The 22,710-nt window shown below is 39.1% G+C and overlaps 1 protein-coding gene across 2 annotated transcripts in view; it reads left to right on the forward strand.

Annotated features, from left to right (window-relative positions):
• Positions 1–22,710, forward strand: part of SGTB (small glutamine rich tetratricopeptide repeat containing beta) — a 60,633-nt gene that overhangs the window by 15,676 nt on the left and 22,247 nt on the right. For both annotated transcript variants that reach the window (XM_026455343.1, XM_026455347.1), the window contains exons 4-5: positions 899–968; positions 5,428–5,527. In XM_026455343.1, the coding sequence (XP_026311128.1) occupies positions 899–968; positions 5,428–5,527 (170 nt within the window). The remainder of the gene's footprint in view (positions 1–898; positions 969–5,427; positions 5,528–22,710) is intronic.

Consider the following 22,710-nt stretch of genomic DNA (forward strand, 5'->3'; position numbering starts at 1 on the left):
GATCATGCCACTGCATTCCAGCCTGGCAACAGAGCAAGACTCCATCTCAAAAAGAGAAGAAAAAAATATTGGGCAATATGGAAAGATGGAAGTTAAAATTTTAATTCTGATACACATCTTTCCAGGCTGTTTTTAATGTGTGTGTGAACATATTTATATAATATATTATAAATGATTTTTTTGTAGACTGATTTCGACTTTGTAGGGTATATCTTAGATAGGATATTAGACATTTTGTTCCAAAATTTTCACTAATATAAACAATCCCTTGATCATATTTCTATTCCTGTTCTTTACATACTAATGCCATTGTTTTGTTTATGAAGTAGGATTGCCAGGTATGGGAAATGCACATTTTTTAAAAGTTTGATTCACACATTCTTCATATTCTTTTTCTTTTCTTTTTTTTTTTTTTGAGACAGGATCTGGCTCTATTGCCCAGGCTGGAGTATAGTGCCATGATCTCGGCTCACTGCAACCTCTGCCTCCTGGGCTCAAGCCATCCTCCTACCTTAGCCTCCCAAGTAGCTGGGACTACAGGCACATGCCACCACACCTGGTTAATTTTTGTGTTTTCTGTAGAGATGAGGTTTCACCATATTGCCCAGGCTGGTCTCGAACTCCTGAGCTCCAGCTGTCCGTCCACCTTGACCTCCCAAAGTGCTGGGATTAAGGCATGAGCCACCGGGCCCAGTCACACATATTCATATTTCTAATAAAAAATATATAAGAGGACTTTCCCCCTATTTTTTGTTAATACTATTATTTAGGAATTTGATTTCATGATGTGGAGTTATAGATGATTTAAAATGTGGGTAATTTATTATTATTTTATAGTACGCTAGGATGATTCTTTATGTAGCTAAAGGGAAGTGCATTGATTTTTATTTAATTTCAGAATGACGTTCTGCCCCTTTCAAACTCAGTGCCTGAAGATGTGGGAAAAGCTGACCAATTAAAAGATGAAGGTGAATATTTCATACAAAAATGACTTAGTAAAGCTTTCTGAACCTGTGGAGGAAATTACTGTCAATTGATATAGTTCTGATTTACACCACCAAGACTAGATTGTCATGAGTGCACATGGCATTTACAAAACAGAAGTGAATGTGATGGGTGAGAAGCCTGGAAGTACAGAATGGCTTGTGGACAGTACAGTTATAGCTTGCTTCAAGAGAAGCAGATCTGTTGTGAGTAAAAGTTGCAGAACAAATAACTTAAGGGCGAATTGCTTCTGACTGTTTTTGCTACTTTTACTGTAAGATCTCAAATTCTTTATACTTAAAAAGAGGAAAATAGTTTTCAGCATTATTTTAACTTTCGTATGTTTAGTGTTTTTGAGTTCTTTGAAATTTGTTGAGGTAGGCACACGGTACTTGTTTATTAGCTAGCACTTTTGATTACTACATGATTAAATTTTATACTAGTTGGCTATTGAAGCATTCTTGGTTTTGATAAATAAGTCACTTTTGAGGATTTGTGTTCAATTTTTCCATTATATCAACTATGTTAAGCTATAGACGAGAGTCGGGTCAGGCCTGCAAGATTTATATTACAAAGCTGTAGGGTACAGTCCTTATCTTTAGCAGTGAGTGACAGCCAATAAATTCTCTGTTCTATATACAGACAGGGAGTTATTAGGGAATATGCTATGTTCAGAAACATTTTCTAGCCTTTTCTTTATTTCATAGCTTGAAGAAGGCAGTTGAGTTAAAAAAATATATATCATGGCCGGACATGGTGGCTCACAGTAATTCCAGCACTTTGGGAGGCTGAGGCAGGTGGATCATGAGGTCAGGAGATCAAGACCATCTGGCCAACACGGTGAAACCCCATCTCTACTAAAAATACAAAAATTAGCTGGGTGTGGTGGTGTGTGCCTGTAATCCCAGCTACTTGGGGAGGATGAGGTGGGAGAATTGCTTGAACCCAGCGGGAGGAGGTTGTAGTGAGCCGAGATCATGCCACTGCACTCCAGCCTGGCAACAGAGAGACTCTGTCTCAAAAAAAAAAAAAGTGTATATATATTTATATATATATACACACACACACACACACATACACATACAATCACCTGGTATCTAAAAAGGTGGATATGAAGCAATTATACTCTTCTTATTCCTTGGGCATGGTCATTTCTCTAGGTCTGTAAATATATACCTGTATCACTGTGGTTTTTGTTTTTGTTTTTGTTTTTGTTTTTTTGAGACAGAGTCTCTCTCTGCCGCCTAGGCTGGAGTGCAGTGGCAGGATCTTGGCTCACTGCACCCTCTGCCTCCTGGGTTCATGCAATTCTCCTGCCTCAGCCTCCTGAGTAGCTGGTATTACAGGCATGTGCCACCACCCCTGGTGAATTTTTTTGTATTTTTAGTAGAGATGGTGTTTCACTATGTTGGCCAGGCTGATCTTGAACTCCTGACCTGATGTGATCCACCCGTCTTGGCCTCCCAAAGTGCTGGGATTACAGGCTTGAGCCACCATGCCTGGCCTATATCACTGTTTTCAATGGCTGTTTAGTGTTACATGACACTGAGCATGTCTTACTTACCTAGACAGATAATTTTGTAATCCTAAATAACACTGTCTTTGATATTTTTGTCAGTGTTTCTTTTTACTACTTAGTTTTTTGTTTGTTTGTTTTTTTTTTTTGAGATGGAGTCGTGCTCTGTTGCTCAGGCTGGAGTGCAGTGGCGCGATCTTGGCTTTCTGCAACCTCTGCCTCCCAGGTTCCAGTGATTCTCCTACCTCAGCCTCCCGAGTAGCTGGGACTACAGGCATATGGCACCATGCCTGGCTAATTTTTGTATTTTTAGTAAAGATGGAGTTTCACTATGTTGGCCAGGCTGGTCTCAAACTCCTGACCTCAGGTGATCCACCCACCTCGGCCTCCCAAAGTGCCGGGATTACAGATGTGAGCCACTGCGCCCAACCCTGAATTTTTATATGTTAAATATTTTATATGTTAAATATTTATATGTTAAATATTTTATATGTTAAATGTGTTAAGCCTTTTATCATTAACTTATAGTATACATGTGCATAATATTTGTGGTATGTATATATACATTATGGTATCTACACCTTTGAGGTGACACAGGAAAAGACATACAATACAGCTTTAATAATGTAATCATAAAATGCCATCAAGACAAACAGCTCAACAGCAACATCAAAGTCTCAATAACCCAGAAAATTAAAACGTTTGACATGGAAATCAAACTGTCTTTGCTAGTGTAAACTTTTTGTTTCTTCATAAAAAATGATGTTATCCTCTCAGTTTCCTTAGAGGCTTTCTATTGATTTCTGTTTTGGGGAAGATCCAAATTAATTTTTTTAACTCTAAAAGATATTTGTTGTGATATAATTCATATATCATACAGTTTATTTCTTTAAAGGGTACAATGCGTTAGTTTCTAGTATATTCTCGGAGTTGTGCAGCCATTACCATAATCAATTATAGAAATTTTTTTTTTTTTCTTGAGACAGGGTCTCCCTCTTTCGACCAGGGTGGATGGAGTGCAGTGGTATGACTATAGATCACTGCAGCCTCAACCTCGTGGGCTCAAGCAATCCTCCCACTTAAGCCTCCCAAGTAGCTGGGACTACAGGCACACACCACCACCCTGGCTAGTTTTTTTTTTTTTTGTAGAGATGGGGTTTCACCATGTTGCCCAGGCTAGTTTCTAATTCCTGGGCTCAAGCCATACGCCCGCCTTGCCCTCCCAAAGTGCTGCGATTACAAGGATGAGCCATCATACCCGGCCTACAGAACATTTTTATAACCCCCCAAACAAAAACCATGTGCTCATTAGCAGTCACCCTTTATATTCATTTTTGACTCCTAATTTACTGTAACTTGAGTATTCTGTTTGTGTTCCTTGCAAATTTGTGCCCCACTCTTCCTGTTAAGCAGCTAATGATCTATTAAGAACAAGGCTAATGTGAGAGTTTCTGGTTTAAGAAAACTGGAAAGAATCACAGATGCCTTTGAGATGTAAATCCTTCCTCCTAATCTCCATTGTTTGTAATATTTTCTTTTTCTTTCTTTTTTTTTTTTTTGAGACGGAATTTCACTCTGTCGCCCAGGCTGGAGTGCAGTGGCCCGATCTCAGCTCACTGCAAGCTCCGCCTCCCGGGTTTACGCCATTCTCCTGCCTCAGCCTCCCGAGTAGCTGGGACTACAGGTGCCCACCACTGCACCCGGCTAGTTTTTTTGTATTTTTTAGTAGAGACAGGGTTTCACCGTGTTAGCCAGGATGGTCTCTATCTCCTGACCTCGTGATCCACCCGTCTTGGCCTCCCAAAGTACTGGGATTACAGGCTTGAGCCACCGCACCCGGCCTCTTTTTCTTTTTTTTAAGACAAGGTCTCACTCTGTCACCTAGACTGGAATGCAGTGGCACAATCACGGCTCACTGCAGCTTCAGCCTCCTAAGTTCATGTGATATTCCTGCCTCAGCCTCCAAGAAGCTGGGACTACAGGCGTGCACCACTGCGCCTGGCTAATTTTTTTAATCATTCTTTTTGTTAAGATGGGGGTCCCACTATATTGCCCAGGCTGGTCTCGAACTCCTGGCCTCAAGTTATCCTCCCACCTTCACTTCCCAAAGTGTTGGGATTACAGGCATGAGCCACCACGCCCAGGCATATTTTGAACATTGATTCTTTTAAGTGCAGTGGACACTACTTTTTCATTTAATGGCATACAAAAAGTAGCCATGGGAAATCTCTGATTTTGCTGACCAGTTATTAACTTAGCTAAATTACTGCCAGATGTATCTGTAGATGCCCTTCCTGAAAATCAGTACTTTGCAGGCTAGCCATGGTATCTGAAATTCACTTTCTAGAAATTAATCTCCTCAAATCCCCTTTTAAAAATAATCTAACTCTGGAGGGGATAGCACATAAAAATATTATCGGCCACTATCATGATAGCATGATTAGTTTTATCAGCTTATTCTCAGCAGGGTTCTGAGAACTTGATTATCAGCAGATGTGTGTTTTAACAGGGAAAGAGTGGAAGACCAGGTCCAGATTGAGATGGTGATTAGGGAGGGTGTTGCATCTGGAACGGGCTGGGGCAGCTCTAAAAGGGAGGAGAGAGATGAAGATAAGGAAGGTGAGAAGAGATTCACTTTTGCCATGAGATAGTCATAATTGTTGCATTTACTCTTTTAAGTCTGGATTTTTAAGGTATATAAACATTAATTTTTTAAAAGACTTTGCATTGTTAAAATGATTCAAACACAATGAAAGCTAAATAATATCAACTCTGTAGTACAATATAAAACTTACCTCCAGTGTGAATGAAAAATCACGAGGCGGACTTTCATATAATTATAGTTTCCATGATTAAAATATATCTATCAGAGTTTATGTTTTTAATGTATATTATACTTACTGTACGTACTGGTTACTTTATTTTAGGCAATAACCACATGAAAGAAGAAAATTATGCTGCTGCAGTGGATTGTTACACACAGGCAATAGAACTGGATTCCAATAATGCGGTTTACTATTGCAACAGGTAAACTAGCACTATTGTGGCAGGTTTACAATTCTTAAACATTTAGATTAATAGCTCTGAAGGACAATGCAAATCTTATTTATTTAGAAAATTTTGGAAGTTCAGCAAAATATAAAGAAGGAAGAAAAATTAAACTTATAAACTTACCATTCAGAGGCAACCACTGTTATTAATCTGTTAGCGTATTTTGTCTTACATAAATTATTTATTTTTATTTTTATTTTTATTTTTTTTGGGATGTGGTCTCTGTCACCCAGGCTGGAGTGCAGTGGCATGATCTCGGCTCACTGCAACCTCTGCCTCCTGAGTTCAAGTGATTCTCCCACCTCAGTCTCTGTTGGGACACCAGGTGGACAGGTGCACAACACCATGCCTGGCTAATTTTTGTATTTTTTTTTTTTTTTTTTTGGTAGAGATGGGGTTTCACTGTTCATGTTGGCCAGGCTGGTCCTGAACTCCTGACTTCAAGTGATCCACCTGCCTTAGCCTCCCAAAGTGCTGGAATTACAGGCATGAGCCACCACACTCAGCCAGTTTATTCCTTTTTAGATTCACCTTTGTTCACTGGGCTTATCAAAAATATGTCCTTATTTTATTGCAATCTTTCATAAGCATTATTTAAATGGTTACAAATTAGTCTCTATTACTACTGCTTATTGTTTTTCATATTTCCAGCACCTATTGTTGTGGCTAGCAAAGAAGTACTCAGCAAGGGTTATTTTTGAATAAGGAGATAGACATACCTTAGTTTACTTACCTATTGACCTACTGGTGGACATTGAAGTTGCTTCCATTTCTTTTCAATATTAACATATAAAGCTGCAATGAACATCTGTTGTTTCTAAAATATTTTTCATGTTTTAGATTTTCTGGACTTTGGATTTATCCCTTGAAATGCACTTAGTAGGTCTAGAAGTGCAAATTATTTTTAAAATTGTTGATGCAAATTACAAAACTGTCCCACCTTCTTTGAAAATATTTTGAAAATTCTCTCCCTAGGAATGTATCTGTTTTGGCTACGCCCTTGATCAGCACTAAGTATGCAAATGATTAATTATTGCTAATTTAATCTTGTTTTCATATTAATTGTTCTAATTTATATTTAAGTACTGGTGAGGTTGGATCTTTTTCAAATGTTGGCCATTTTTGTTTGTTTTTTCCTAAATTTTCTATTTATACCTTCTATAGACTGAATGTTTCTATCCCTTCAAAATTCATATGCTAATGTGAATTTTAAGCCCAATCTCCAATGTGATGGTATTTGGAGGTGAGACCTTTGGAAGGTGATTTAGGTCATGAAAGGGGGATTAGTACCTTTATGAAAGAGACTCTGGAGAGCTCCCCTGTCCCTCTTGCCATGTGAGGACACAGCAGGAGGAGTACCCGTACCAGGTCTTAGCTTGTTTGACCCCAGACTTCTTTCTTCCTCTTTCTTGGCTCTGTCCTTTTCAACACGGGTCTGACCCCTATAGGCTGCATTTCCCAGGCTCCTTTACCATCTGGCTTTTGTATGGGTTCAGCCATGGAGGTACTGGGCAGGAGATTGGAGGGCAGAAAGAAGAGAGAAGTCTAGGTATTTCTTTCTGCTTTTTTGTTTTATTTTGTTTTTTAACATCATGGTATATATTCAGCAGAAGCTACTTCTCATCCTTGTCTTCCTACTTCTACCCAAGACACATACTGCGCTCCTGGTCTTTGCCAGGTGACCTTTGGTATTGGACTTTGTACTTCGTCCTTCAGTCTTAGGGATGGTAATGGCTTCCTGTTGCGAATTTGTGGATTGCTGTACAACCCTGTTTGGCCTCTCAGCTCTTCTACCACTTTATGTAATAAATTCCCTGAATTAAATTACTCTGTTTTAAATATTGAAGTTCCAGTAGAACTTTCTACAGTGATTGAAATGTTCTGTATCTGTACTGTCCAGCTCAGTTGCCACTAGCCACAGTGGCTGTTGAGCACTTGAAATGTGGCTAGAGAGCAATTGAAGAACTAAATTTTTAATGTTTAAATCAATTTAAAATTAATTTAGGCCGGGCACAGTGGCCTACGCCTGTAGTTCCAGCACTTTGGGAGGCCGAGGCAGGCAGATCACAAGGTCAGGAGATCGAGACCATCCTGGCTAACACGGTGAAACCCCATCTTTACTAAAAAAAAAAATACAAAAAAATTAGCCAGGCGTAGTGGCTGGCGCCTGTAGTCCCAGCTGCTTGGGAGGCTGAGGCAGGAGAATGGCGTGAACCCAGGAGGCGGAGCTTGCAGTGAGCCAAGATCACGCCACTGTACTCTAGCCTGGGCGACAGAGCAAGACTCTGTCTCAAAGAAAAAATAAACAGAAATTAAATAGCCACATATGGCTTACGGCTACTATATCAGACAGCAGAGCCCTATATTAAAGATATAGAACAAAAATCCGTGTGTCTTACTTGCTTTTTAATGTTTTTCATATGTAAAAGTTTTAACAATTTATATAGTCCAATTTTCCTTTTCCTTTGAATCTTATTCCAGTGCTTTTAGACTTGAAGCTCTCCCCATTTACAGACTTGACAAATAACTTCTATTTTCTTATTTTTCGTTTCATTTAAATTTTATCATCTCAAGTCTGTTTTGGTTACTGGCATTACTATTTTAACCCATTTGAAACTTGTTATGACGGCCTTATCACCTTTTATTTTATAGTAGGTTTTTAGGTTTGAAAGAGATCTTTAAGTTAACTCAGTCCAGTGTTTCATAAACTCATTATTATCATATTTAGGGTAGTCACACCCTCTGAGATAGCACTCTGTTCCCCTACGTTTTCTTTTGTGGTTATATCTGTTAGAAAGGTCTTCCTTATATTGACGCTGAATTTGTTTTCCTGTAGCTCCTGTAGCTTCTGTCAGTTGGCTTTACTTAAGGTTAGTTCCAGAATAATTACGATTTTTTTTTTTTTTTTTTTTTTGAGATGGAGTCTTGCTCTGTCGCCCAGGCTAGAGTGCAGTGGCAGGATCTTGGCTCACTGCAACCTCCGCCTCCCAGGTTCAACTGATTCTCCGGTCTCAGCTTCCCGGGTAGCTGGGACTACAGACATGGGCCACCAGTCCCGGCTAATTTTTGTATTTTTAGTAGAGACGGGGTTTCACCATGTTGGGCAGACTGGTGTTGAACTCCTGACCTCAAGTGATCTACCTGCCTCAGCCTCCCGAAGTGCTCGGATTACAAGTCTGAACAACCACGCCTAGCCATAATTCTTCTTTTCCTTTTCTTTTCTTTTTTTTTTTTTTGTGAGACAGAATCTCACTCTGTTGACCAGGCTGGAGTGCTGTGGCGCGATCTTGGCTCACTGTAAGCTCCGCCTCCCGGGTTCACGCCATTCTCCTGTCTCAGCCTCCCGAGTTACTGGGACTACAGGCGCCCACCACCATGTCCGGCTATTTTTTTTGGTATTTTTTTTAGTAGAGATGGGGTTTTACCGTGTTAGCCAGGATGGTCTCGATCTCCTGACCTCGTGATGTGCCCGCCTCGACCTCCCAAAGCGCTGGGATTTCAGGCGTGAGCCACCGCCCCCCACCGCCGATTCTTCTTTTTCATGACAGTACCTTACATTTTAAAATTTGCTACCATGTTCACTTTTGTTTTCTCCACATTCAATGTTTGAAGTTTCTTCTGTTATACTTCAGGTAGTACAGTTTTTAAGTTCTGTACCTTCTCTTGAAACTTGTTCCAGTTTAACTGTGTCCGTTAGATATAGTTCCCAGAAGATAACACAGTATACCTGGCATTAGCCTAACTAGACCAACAATCCTGTAAGGCTCTAATTTAACCCACTTTCTAGATAACATGGCTGTATATCAGCTTATTCTAGCATTATTTGTTAAGTTCATATTTTGCTTTTGGTATATTACGGCCATCTTTTTTCATAGATTCTCTCTATTGTATAACTCAATCGTATATATATTTGACAGGTTTTTACCAAATACCTGCTATGCACTAATACTGCCACTGGAGAAACAATTGGTTGCTTACACTTAAATGCAGGCTCTTACGTTTTGCCCCTATCAAATTCTATCTTGTTATAAGCTCCTATTTATTTGTCTTTTAAAGCTTTTTTGATAAATAATCTGTAAAGTAATTAATGAATTTGCTCTTACTTCTGTTTTCATGTCATCCACAAACTTGAGAAGAGTACCATATCTTGAGAGTACCATATCAATAACAAGTTGACTGGGTGCAGTGGCTTATGCCTATAATCCCAGCACTTCGGAAGGCCGAGGTGGACGGATCACTTGAGGTCTGGAGTTCCTGGCCAATGTGGTGAAATCCTGTCTCTACTAAAAAGTAAACAAAAACCAAACAAACAAGTCAACTAGTGGAACTATAATAAAGACGTGGTTAAGAGCAGGGATTCTGAACCCAGACTCTTTTAAAATATATATATATATTTCAGTAGCTTGGGGGTACATGTGGGTTTTGGTTACACGGTTGAATTGTGTAGTGGTGAAGTCTGAGATTTTAGTGAAACCATCACCTGAGTAGTGTACATTGTACCCAACATGTAGTTTTTTTTATATCTCATCTCCCTCCTATCCTCCCACTTCTGAGTCTCCAGAGTACATTATACCACTCTGTATGCCTTTGTGTACCAATAGCTTAGCTCCTACTTATAAGTGAGAACACACAGCATTTGGTTTTCCATTCCTGAGTTACTTCACTTACAGTTATGATCTCCAGCTCCATCCAAGTTGCTGCAAAAGACATCATCTTGTTCTTTTTCTGTGGCTGAGTAGTATTCCATAGTATATACATATATACCACATTTTCTTTATCCACTCATTGGCCAATGAGCCCTTAGTTGGTTCTACATCTTTGCAATTGTGAATTGTCTTGCAATAAACATATGCGTGCAGATGTCTTTTGGATATAATGACTTTTTTTCCTTTGGATGGGTACCCAGTAATGGGATTCCTGGAATGGTAGATCTACTTTTCCAGGTAGATCGAATGGTAGATCTACTTTTAGTTCTTTAAGAAATCTCCACACTGTTTTCCATATAGGTTGTACTAATTTACATTTCCACTAGCAGTGTATAAGTATTCCCTTTTCACCACATCCATGCCAACATCTGTTGTTTTTTGACTTTCTAATAATGGCTATTCTTGCAAGAGTAAGGTGGTATCTCATTGTGGTTTCAATTTGCATTTCCCTGATAATTAGTGATTGAGCATTTTTTCATACATTTGGCCATTTGTATAACTTTGAGAAATGTCTATTCGTGTTATTTGCCCACTTTTTGATGGGTTGTTTGTTTGTTTGTTTGCTGATTTGTTTGAGTTTCTTGTAGATTCTAGGTATTAGTTCTTTGTTGGATGCACAGTTTGAAAATATTTTCTCCCATTCTATGGGCTGTCTGTTTACTCTGATGATTACTTCTTTTGCTGTACAGAAGCCTTGCAGTTTAATTAGGTCTCACTTATTTATTTTTGATGGGTCCAGACTCTTTGGATTCTAATTTCTGGCTCTGTCACTTACTACCTATGTGACCTTGAGCAAAGTTCCTAGTGCATCTATGCCTTGGTTTCCCTATCTGTAAAACGTGGGTAATAATAGTATTTACCTCATAAGGTTGTTATGGAGATCAAGCAGTATAGTACATTTGATGCATTTCAAGTCAACTTACAGCCATCAATAAACATCCTCCGTAAGTACTTAGCATGCATATCATTTTTTGGGGGTAAAATTTGCTTACAAAAAATGCATAAATCTTAACTGTACTTTCACGGAGTTTTGACAAATACACCCGTGTAACCTAAAATTCTATCAAGATATTGAAAATTACCATCACTAGCAAGGCATGGTGGTGGGTGCCTGTAATCCCAGCTACCATCAGATGTCCAGGAAGTTCCTTAAACCCCTTCACAGTCTGTTGCCTACAACACTCACCAGAGGTAACCACTGTTTTGATAGATTAGATTCATTTCCTCTAGAGTTTCATATGAAAGAAGTCATACATATTTTTTGTGCAAAATTTATTTGCTCAGCATAATGGTTTTGAGATTCAACCATGTCATGGCATGTATTAGTTCATTCTTTTTTATTGATCAATAATATTCCATTGTTTGAATATGTCAGTTTGCTTAGCTATTTTCCTATCTATGGCCACCTGGGCTGCTTCTAGTTAAAAACAATTTTTAAAAAATGTTGTCCAGATTTTATAGTTATTATTTGTGGGAGGGTCGTATCCTTAAGAAGTTTAGTTGGCCTCACTAGAGAACTTCATTTTCTTCTTCACACACATAAAAATTCCTTTATTAATCATCAGTGTAGCTCCCCAAAATAGAAAATCCAAATAATTTGTAGAGAATGAATCCTCTTAGCTGTGGTTTGATGGTTAAGTTTTATTATGTATAATCAGATTAATTTATATAATGTTTTAATGTTTTAGCATATGCAGTCTTGAAATAAATACTTAAGAGTGTCATGAAATGTTGTAACCAGATACAAATATGATCACAAAATTTCTTATTTGTAGAGCACAATAAGCCATATACTTTTAGGTATAAATATGGAAAATGTGAGCCTACAAAGTTTATTTTTGATGAGAATAGTCTTATATCTACCAGTGCTGTATTAGAAGAAATTCTTGGCAATACCTGTGGTTGCTTTTTATTTAATTTTTGTAAAACTGAAATCAATAATTATGCTTCTCCTTTGCACTTAAGTCATATCTTTTTCCCTGAAAAGTGCAGTAAAAGAGCATGCTATTTAATATTAAATAATCAGAAAAGTTTATATATTTAATATAAGTACTAAACAAAGCTTTAGGATCACTTTGGTTTTTTTGAGACTCTAGTAACTATAAATATCTCAATAGCCTGTAATCTTGCCAACTATCTCTGCCATTTTTCTTTGCCAACTGGCTGCAAATTGGAAGCTCAGAATAGCCAATCTAAATATTCATTTTAAATTCATTTTCACAATTTTATTACTAATCAAAATATTTTTTACATACTCAACTCACTAGGATGAACTAATGTTTACTTTTTTAGAAGTGACTTTTAAATTTGTTAGAAAATGATCATCTGGCACATTTCTTAAGCGTGACTCTTTCTTTTCTAGTACTTGTCTTCTATTTTGGCCTTTTAGGATCCTATGATGCTTTAGGCTCCACTGTGATAAAAGGAAAACCTGAATGCTTCCTTGTAAACATATCATGTAGTTTTGCTTTTTGAATATACTTCTAGCACTTGACACAATATGTAACATTTATGTAGGTTTGTCATGTTTTATCATATGCTTATCATATTTTCTGCCTTATATGCATATTTGTTTTATTTCTTCAGGTGAAGGGCAGAGATTGGCACTTGTATCTATTTGTATCCCCTATAGCACCTTATACTGTGCTTTGTAGGAGTTCAGCCAATTTTTGTACTATGAAATGTATAAAAGATACTGAAGCAAGCAGCCATTCACATTAACACTTGTATATATAAAACAACAAATGATTGAGTATAGGTCTAAAACACCACCAAACTCTCCATAATATGAAATGAACAACAGTTTTGGATGTCTTCTGTCTCTGCACAAACACGATGTTCTTATTTCTTTTGTACTTCAGTGCTGAGTAGTTTACCCATAGTAAGCTCATGCTTCAGGGGTGGATGGATGGTTGAATGACTTAAGGCAATAGAAGATAGGAGAGAGAGAGAGCATGATGGAGGGAATTTGGAAGGCCTCTCAGGTGATGGAGAACTAGAGTCAGATTTGAAGGACTGATAGAACTTGAATAGGCAGAAGAGAGGGGAAGGCATTTCAGATTGGAGAGCTTAGGCACAATCAAGAAGCATCAGGCCATTATAATAAGAAATGCTGGTGACAGCACGTAGCCGTGTGAACCCTGAGAAAGATGGGAACAGAGGCCTCATTATTTCGCATTTTGTTTCTTCCTCCTCTGTTAGCAGCATATGGTCAATCAATTCACTGGGATTTGAGCTTGTGGTTGAATCTCAGTTCTGCACTTACTAGCTACACGACCTTAGGCAGTCACTGTATCTTTTTAAGCCTCTGTTTCCTCACTTGTAAATAAGGATATTATCCACTTCAAAGGGTAGTTGTGAGGAGTGATAATATGTACAGAGTCCCCAGCATAGTCCTAGACTTGCAACATTTGTTTCTTTCAAAAACAAGATAAGGCTTCTTTAGTTGTAGGAATAGATTTTTTGTCATGATTTATTTATGCATGATGTGAGAAATGTGAAGTAGCTTGATTTTTTTCTGCCTTTCTATAAAAATAGAACATAAATCATATTCATGCTTTTGTTTCTAATAAGGCAAAGAAAGCAAGGGTGCCTGAAAACATGTGACTCTGACTGTACTGTTCCACTGAAATTTCATTAGTTATGCCCTGATAACCAGACAACAGAGGCAGAGAGCACAGACCACATTGTTATTCACTTCAGACATTGGCATGTTTCACTTCATCTTCCAGAAGATTCAAATATAGCCTGTCTTCTCTTTCCTTTCCTGGCCTCTGAGGCTCAGACGCCTCTCCTGTTCCTTTTGTGAGCTGCACAAATCTGCTTTCACCCTAACTTGCAGTTTGTGATCCAAAGCTGTTAAGATTGAAACACAGTCCCCCTCCTTCCTTACACCCACTCTTCTCTCTGAGTCTGATCCTCCCTGCTTATTTCTTATCTTATTGTCAGAATCTGAAGCCAGATTTCAGGGTGTCTTTCTGTTTCCATTTTCCATACACTTCCCAAATAGCTAATTTATTTCCTGCTCCCTTAGTCCAGGTTCTTAACTTTGGTTGAACTAGTGCAATAGGGACATGAAAATGGCTTTCCATTTCTACTTGCATTCCCCACTCCTGTCTTCTGCCAAAAGGTTTTTTTCTAAGATGTGAAATTGATCATCTAATGCTTGCTTTCTGTTCAGTAGTTCCAAAATACCTACAGGCTCCAATTTAAGCTCCTCAACATGACGCATAAGATCTTTTCTAATCTAGGCTCTTTCTTTTCTCTTAACTTTATCATCTTCACTTTTCCTCCTACCCTTTTCCTCTTCTCTCTACTACCTATGCACATATAATACGAAACTTACTAATTTCTTAAAAATACCATGTTGGGACATCTCTCCATGCTTTGTATGTGCTTTCCCCTGTGCCTAGAATATTTCCTACCTTATCTAATTGGTCAACTGCTAGTCATCCTTCAAAACCCATTAGGCTTTGGGAGGCCGAGGTGGGTGGATCACCTGAGGTCAGGAGTTCGAGGCCAGCCTGGCCAGCATGGTGAAACCCCCGTCTCCACTAAAAATACAAAAAATTAGCTGGGTGTGGTAGTGTGTGCCTGTAATCCCAGCTACTCTAGAGGCTGAGGTAGGAGAATTGCTTGAATCCGGGAGGTGGAGGTTGCAGTCAGCCGGTGGCACCACTACACTCCTGCCTGAGCCACGAGAGCAAAACTCCATCTCAGAAAACAAAAGACAAAAAAACCCTGTTAGGTGTTGCTTCTTTTGGGAAGACTTTCTTAATATCTTTTCTTTTTTTTTCCCTCTGTCACCCAGGCTGGAGTGCAGTGGCATGATCTCGACTCACTGCACCCTCTGCCTCCCAGGTTCAAGCAGTTCTCCTGCTTCAGCCTCCTGTGTAGCTGGGACTACAGGCGCCCACCACTACGCCCAACTAATTTTTTTGTGTTTTTAGTAGAGACAGAGTTTCACCATGTTGGCCAGGCTGGTCTCAGACTCCTGACCTCAGGTGATCCACCCGCCTCGGCCTCCCAAAGTGCTGGGATTCCAGGTGGGAGCCACTGCACCCGGGCTTCTTAGTATCTTTTCCTCCCAACCTCCTGACCATGCCCCTATGCCCTTCCCCTCCACATCCAGTGGAGTGGTGCTGTCCAATATGGTAGCTCCCAACCACATGTGGTGATTTCAATATAAATTAATTAAAATGTAATACAATTAAAAATTGCATTAGCAATTCCTCAGTTGCATTAGCATATTTCAAATGCTTATTAGTCACATGTGGCTAGGTGCTACTGTATTGGATAGTACAGAAACAGAACTTTTCTATTGCAGAAAGTTCTGTTAGACAGCTTGGCATAGGGTTAGCCACACCTTTCTCTGTGTTGCCTCTTCCTTTTATACTTCCATTTTTGCATTTATTATAGTATTTGTTTATTTGCGTATCTGTTTCCCTATTAGACTAGCAAAGGTTGAAGGGCAGGGAGATATTCTCTTCATCTCTGTATAGTGGTTTCGAGTTCAGTGTCTAGCGTATTATAGGTATTCCACAAATATCAGCTGAATTGGTTCAGTGAATTTTAGAAGGGAAAGTTGTCCCTCCCTAATGACTTCTAATGATGAAACAGTGATATGGCAGTGTGTTTATGTGTCTATTTTCTCAAAAAAACAAATTTAAACCTATTTAAAGTTATTAAGAGAGAATAGTATGATGAACATATCTCTTTTTTTTTTTTTTTTTTTTTTTTGAGACGGAGTCTGGCTCTGTCGCCCAGGCTGGAGTGCGGTGGCCGGATCTCAGCTCACTGCAAACTCCGCCTCCCGGGTTCACGCCATTCTCCTGCCTCAGCCTCCCGAGTAGCTGGGACTACAGGCGTCCGCCTCGTCGCCCGGCTAGTTTTTTGTATTCTTTAGTAGAGACGGGGTTTCACCGTATTAGCCAGGGTGGTCCCGATCTCCTGACCTTGTGATCCGCCCGTCTCGGTCTCCCAAAGTGCTAGGATTACAGGCTTGAGCCACCGCGCCCGGCCAAACATATCTCTTTATATGTATGTTCATCATAGAATCAATGGTAGTTAACATTTTGCCATGTTTACTTCCTCACTCTTTCCTTCCCTCCCCCCCTCCCTCCCTCCCTCCCTCCCTCCCTCCCTTCCTTCCCTCTCTCCTTCCTTCCTTCCTTCCTTCCTCCCTCCCTCCCTCCCTCCCTCCCTCCTTCCTTTCGTGTCCCATCCCATCCTTCTTTCACTCTCTCACCCAGCCTGTAGTACAATGGCATGATCTCAGCTCACTGCAACCTCTGCCTCCCAGGTTCAAGCAAGTCTTGTGCGTCAGTCTCTGAGTAGCAGGGACCACAGGACACCCAGCTAATTTTTATATTTTTAGGGTTGACAGGATTTCACTATGTTGGCCAGACTTTCTCAAACTCCTGGCCTCAAGTGATTCACCCACCTCGGCCTCCCAAAGTGTTGGGATTACAGGCATGAGCCACTGTACCTGGCCTCTCTTTGTCTTTCTTTTGGGGTATATGGAGGGGTGTGTATATGCCTATATACAAATATATAAAATTTTCTTTCTCATCCCAAATACTTCAACTATATCTCCCAAGAACAGGGATATACTTCATATAATTATCATACCATTTACATGTAAGAAAATTAGTATTAATTCTGAAATCTTTCCATTTGTCCCCAAAATATCTTTTATAGCTATGTTTTTTATCCAGAATCCAACCAAGTTTCTTTTTTTTTTTTTTTTTTGAGACGGAGTCTCGCTCTGTCGCCTGGGCTGGAGTGCAGTGGCCGGATCTCAGCTCACTGCAAGCTCGGCCTCCCAGGTTTACGCCATTCTCCTGCCTCAGCCTCCGGAGTAGCTGGGACTACAGGCGCCCGCCACCTCGCCCGGCTAGTTTTTTGTATTTTTTAGTAGAGACGGGGTTTCACCGGGTTAGCCAGGATGGTCTCGATCTCCTGACCTCGTGATCCGCCCGTCTCGGCCTCCCAAAGTGCTGGGATTACAGGCTTGAGCCACCGCGCCCGGCCCTCCAACCAAGTTTCTTGCATTGTATTTTATTATGCCACTTTAGTCTCTTTAATCTAAAAAGTATCCCTGACTTTTTTGATTGATTGCTTTTCATGACATAGACATTTTTGAAGAGTTCAGGCCAATTGTCTTATAGAATGAGCCATATTCTGGATTTATGTAGTGCTTCCTCATGATTAAATTTAGGTTAAATTTTGTTATGAAGCCTACAAAAATAATTATGCGTACCACTTATTGCATTATGTTAGGAGGCACATATTTTCAGACTGTCCCATTACTGGTGACTCTAAATTTGATACGTTAAGGTGATGACCATCAGATCTATTATTCCTTTTGTAATTTATAAGTAATATGTAGGGTTTGGTGATATGAATAAAAAATTATTCCCTAACAAACTTTTATTCAATGTTTTATCATCTATTCATGATCTTTCTCCTTATCATTAATACCATATCATTAATACATTGATAGTTGCAAAATGGTGATTTTTCTAATTTTATCATTTCCTTTACATATATTTCCTCACATATTTCTATAAAGAAGAGCTTTCCTCTCTTCCTTTTTCAGCTTTCTCCCTCTTCCTCACTGCAACTTTTTTGAGTGTCATTTGAATATTCATTTGGACTCATTAATTTTTTAAAAAGTCACTATTCAATATGTTATAATGAGTTATTTTTGGTTCTTAAATTATCCCACATTTGGCTAATAAGAGCACCTTTAAACTGGTCAGTGTATCCTTTTATGTAACTTCATTTTTAAAAAACACTTTCTTAGCCAGGCACAGTGGCTCATCACCTGTAATCCCAGCACTTTGGGAGGCCGAGGCCAGCGGATCACTTGAGGTCAGGAGTTTGAGACCAGCCTGATCAACGTGGTGAAACAACCGTCTCTACTAAAAATACAAAAAATAGCTGGGTGTGCCACTGCACTCCAGCCTGGGAGACAGAGCAAGACTATCTCAAAAACAAACAAACAAACAAAAACCAAAAACCAAAAAACCAACCACTTTCTTGCTTTCTGAGACAATAAGACATTCCAGATTTCCTTTGTACTTTCCCTGTTGTAGCCCTGAACTCAACTGTTTCTCCAAGGAAGCTCTGACCTTTTCAGTGGAGGATGGTACTTAGAAACCAAGATGGAGTTGCAGGACATGATCATTGCTACTAAGGTCTTATTGCTTCTAGGTCTTTTCAGTGGACGGAGCTAGGAAACTGATTTTTTGAAAAGTTATCAGTTTATACAGATGCCTTCAATTCACATTCTAGCATCACAGAATTCTCCCTCATCTTCCTCCATTTTATATTTGTATTTTCCTTCTCCCAGGGTGAAAACCCTTCTTCCACCACCACCAGTAGCTTTACTCATTTGCTGTATCTTTCAGTATCCTTCAGTTGGTCTTACAAGCTAATATTACACCACTAGCAGGCCTGCTATGTAAACTTCAGGATTTCTTTGCAGTTTTTCTTTTGTCTTTGAATGCATCTCAGTAATCATATATACTCAGAATACTGTGCTCAAAAATGATTTGAATTGTTTTTGATATACAGTTAGGATCAATTGTTTCTGTTTTATTCAGTTTGACGGTTTGCTTTTTCATCTTTTTGAAGTCTTACTCCCATTTCTATCCCATCTACCCCATTCTCACCCATCCCCAATAGGATGATAGGGAGACTTCTAATGTAGGTTTAACTTCTGAACCTTGTAAGTTTTTACATAAAATTAAATTTGAAAGGGTGATTAGTAAAAATAATGCCTCTCTCTATCTTTAATGATCTGATTTGCTTTGTGTTTAATATTTAATATTAAATTAATATTGATATTTAATATTAATGTTCTACATCAGCTTTCTTTTTTGTTGTTTCAGTTCTCCTGTTTGTCTTTTTCTGTTCTTTTAACTTCAACCTATGTATGATTATGTTTTAAGTGATGTATTTTGTATCCAAGTTGAGAATCTGAGTTTTGTCTGATAAATTTGAATTGTTTTCTGCTACCTTTTTTTTGCGGGGTGGGAAGGACAGACTCTTGCTTTGTCACTCAGGCTAAAGTACAATGGCATGAACATGGCTCACTGCAGCCTCAACCTCCTGGGCTCAAGTGATCCTCCTGTCTCAGTCTCCCGAGTAGCTGAGACTACAGGTGTACACTACTACAACTGGCCAATTTTTAAATTTTTCGTAGACACAGGGTCTGACTGTGTTGTCCAAGGTGGTCTCAAACTCCTGGACTCAGGTGATCTCTTGGCCTTGGCCTCCCACAGTGTTGGGATGACAGGCATGAGCCGCTGCACCCGGCTCTTTTTAAGCATCCTCTTTCTTGGCTGCTTCTTTCCTCCCCTACTTCCCTCCATTCTATTGTTTTGATTTTTTTCTTTCTTTCTAATTATTTGAAAGTTACACATCCTATAGCTCTTCTTCTAATGGTTATTCTTGTCCTGCTGTTACTTTGTAGTGAGTATTAAGTAGGAGAAACCCATACACTTTTTCACATGAACTACCAAAACTGGTTTGTTGAACCCTATACTTTCACGTCTTAATTTTTTTAAACTGAAGCAAAGGACTATGTGTTTATTTTTAAATAAATATTAACATTTTTATAATTAGTCTGAGAAGTAAAAGCCTCAGTCATGCTATATGAAGAAAGATTGACAGAAAACTATACATAGAAAATGAGAACTAAAACCACATTTTCTCTGTAGTCTGCCAGATTTCTCCTCACCCTCCATGCCCCCACTAGAATCTAAGTGCTATTGAGGACAGGAATATTATTTTGCTTATTGCTGTATCCATTATTCTTAGAAAAGTGTGCATTCTCTGGCCCTCAATAGATATATTAGTTGAATGAATTAAGTAGAAATATTTAGAGAAGAACAAATGGAGTGGTGTAGCTTTACTCCTTCACTGTATCTTTCAGTATCCTTCAGTTGGTATTATAAACCAATATAATTGGTTTATATCCTTCAGTTGGTATTATAAACCAGTTATATTGGTTTATAATTATGAGGGCAGGAGACATTATGGAAACTTTGAGTTGAAAGGTTTGCATATCAAACAATAATTATACTTGTGTCGTATTGTTCCCGGTCATTTTAGAAGAGTTTTTTTGGTAGATGTGATATAGCAAGTGTTAACAGATCAGATAAATGGTCCTTGATTGCTCTGAGATTCTGTGCAAAGTAGATGGAATAGTTGTCATCCTTAATTTACAGCCAGATTTAGGTACGCAGATAAGTGTTTTTACTTTAGATTTGCTAGATAATCTTAATATATGGTACTATGTGTACCTGTAGAATGACTAGTATTTTGGGAAGGCATGAATATGCATTTATTAAAGGTAAATTTTAACTAAACAAAGAAATACAATTAAAAGGCCGGGCATGGTGGCTCACGCCTGTAATCCCAGCACTTTGGGAGGCCAAGGCAGGCGGATCACAAGGTCAGGAGATCGAAACCATCCTGGCTAACATGTTGAAACCCCACCTCTACTAAAAACACAAAAAACTAGCTGGGCATGGTGGCGGGCGCCTGTAATCCTAGCTACTCAGGAGGCTGAGGCAGGAGAATGGTGTGAACCCGGGAGGCGGAGCTTGCAGTGAGCCGAGATTTCACCACTGTACTCCAGCCTGGGCAACGGAGCAAGACTCTGCCTCAAAAAAAAAAAAAAAAAAGAAAAGAAAAGAAAAGAAAAGAAATACAGTTAAAAATACTGAACATTAAATCCTGAATGTAGCCATATATTAACCACTTAAAATACAGTCCGCATGGTATGATTGTTCTCTTTAAAAACTTTTGCTATGTAACATTACAGATGCTCAGAGTATGCTAAGTCCTATGTATTATGTATAGAGGAGTCATTTTCTGATTATATTTTAAAAATTGCTAATCAGGTATTTAAAGGCAAGTATTGCCTTTCACTTTACTGAAGGTGTTTAGCAAGTGTTTAGGAACAGATTTGTTGTTTTTTCAAAACCACGTAGTTCTTTTTCTGAATTCTTTTCAAAACTTTCTCTTTCCATCCTCCCATGAGCCCTTTTACCCTTCTTGCATGTTTCTGTGCGTATGTGCAGACACATACACTGATTAGAAAGTGCAACTCTTGACAGAAAAGAGATGAGATTGAGGCATTTGCTGTTCTACAAAACCACCGTTCGCAGATGTCCAGGATCAGATATCGGTGATAGATCAGACACTAGGCTTGTGTATTTGCAGATAGTATTGCCTTGCCTATGGAGTTAGATATAAGACTTGGACTTAGTATATATCTCATGCTCCGTTTCTGGACAAGTTTTTCTTTCTTCTGGTGGCTCTGCTTATTATATGTAATAAAATTATTTAAAAAATCTGCCTCAAAGCTTAGTCCGTTAACTCCTTTTCTCGCAATAAATGTTAATTCTTAGATGAAATTTGGTTTAGCCATTTTGTAATCCCAGATTCAACTTCTGGCCTGGCACGGTGGCTCACGCCTGTAATCGTAGCACTTGGGGAGGCTGAGGTGGGCGGATCATTTGAGGTCAGGAGTTCAAGATCAGCCTGGCCAACAGGGCGAAATCCTGTCTCTAGTAAAAATACAAAAATTAGCAGGGTATGGTGGCACACACCTGTAATCTCAGCTACCTGGGGGTTTGAGGTAGGAGAATTGCTTGAACCTGGGAGACAGAGGTTGCAGTGAGCCGAGATTGTGCCACTGCCCTCCAGCCTGGACAACAAAGCAAGACTCTATCTCAAAAAAACAAACACAACAACAATAACAAAAAACCTCCTGAGTTGGTAGGATTCCATTGTCATTCAGTTAATTGCTTGCATTACTTCACTCTCTGAAATGTTCTCCTTCAAGCAACCAGGCAGAATAGACAAGAATATTTGAGGCCTCTGAGGGACCTTCCTGGCTCTTTGGACTAAAATCACGTGTGGACAAGAGCTTTCTATAGTGGTAGAAAAAGGAACTTGCTCTGAGGCAATGTCTCATTCCTATTGTTACTGTGACACAAAGTTTTTGTCTTGAAAGTACTGTGGCTTAGAAGGCCAAATTGGGCATAAATAGGAGTTTTCTTGAAATCTCCTTTTTGGGAGTATGTATTTATGTGTCACCCATTGAAGTATATAAACTTGGCAAGGTTGGTCTCTTAACATTTTGTCTGAGTTAAGCTACTCTAAAAGAAAGATCTGTACTAGTCTGGAAGGTTGTGCTCCTTACACAGTGTAACTTTAAAGAGTGCTTATTGACCTGGAATCCTCACATTAGATGGGAAAAAGTCAGTGATCCAGACTCACATGTTGTTCATCTGCTTTGTGGAAGCCAGGCTATGATGGGAATTTCTCAGCATCTTCCTGTTAGTCAGAACTAAACTCCTATTTCTTCTCCTTTTCTTCCCACTAAATGTGCTTAATTAGAACTAAACTCCTATTTCTTCTCCTTTTCTTCCC

Source organism: Piliocolobus tephrosceles, chromosome 4 (genome assembly GCF_002776525.5).
Source record: "Piliocolobus tephrosceles isolate RC106 chromosome 4, ASM277652v3, whole genome shotgun sequence".
Classification (NCBI taxonomy): Eukaryota; Metazoa; Chordata; class Mammalia; order Primates; family Cercopithecidae; genus Piliocolobus; species Piliocolobus tephrosceles.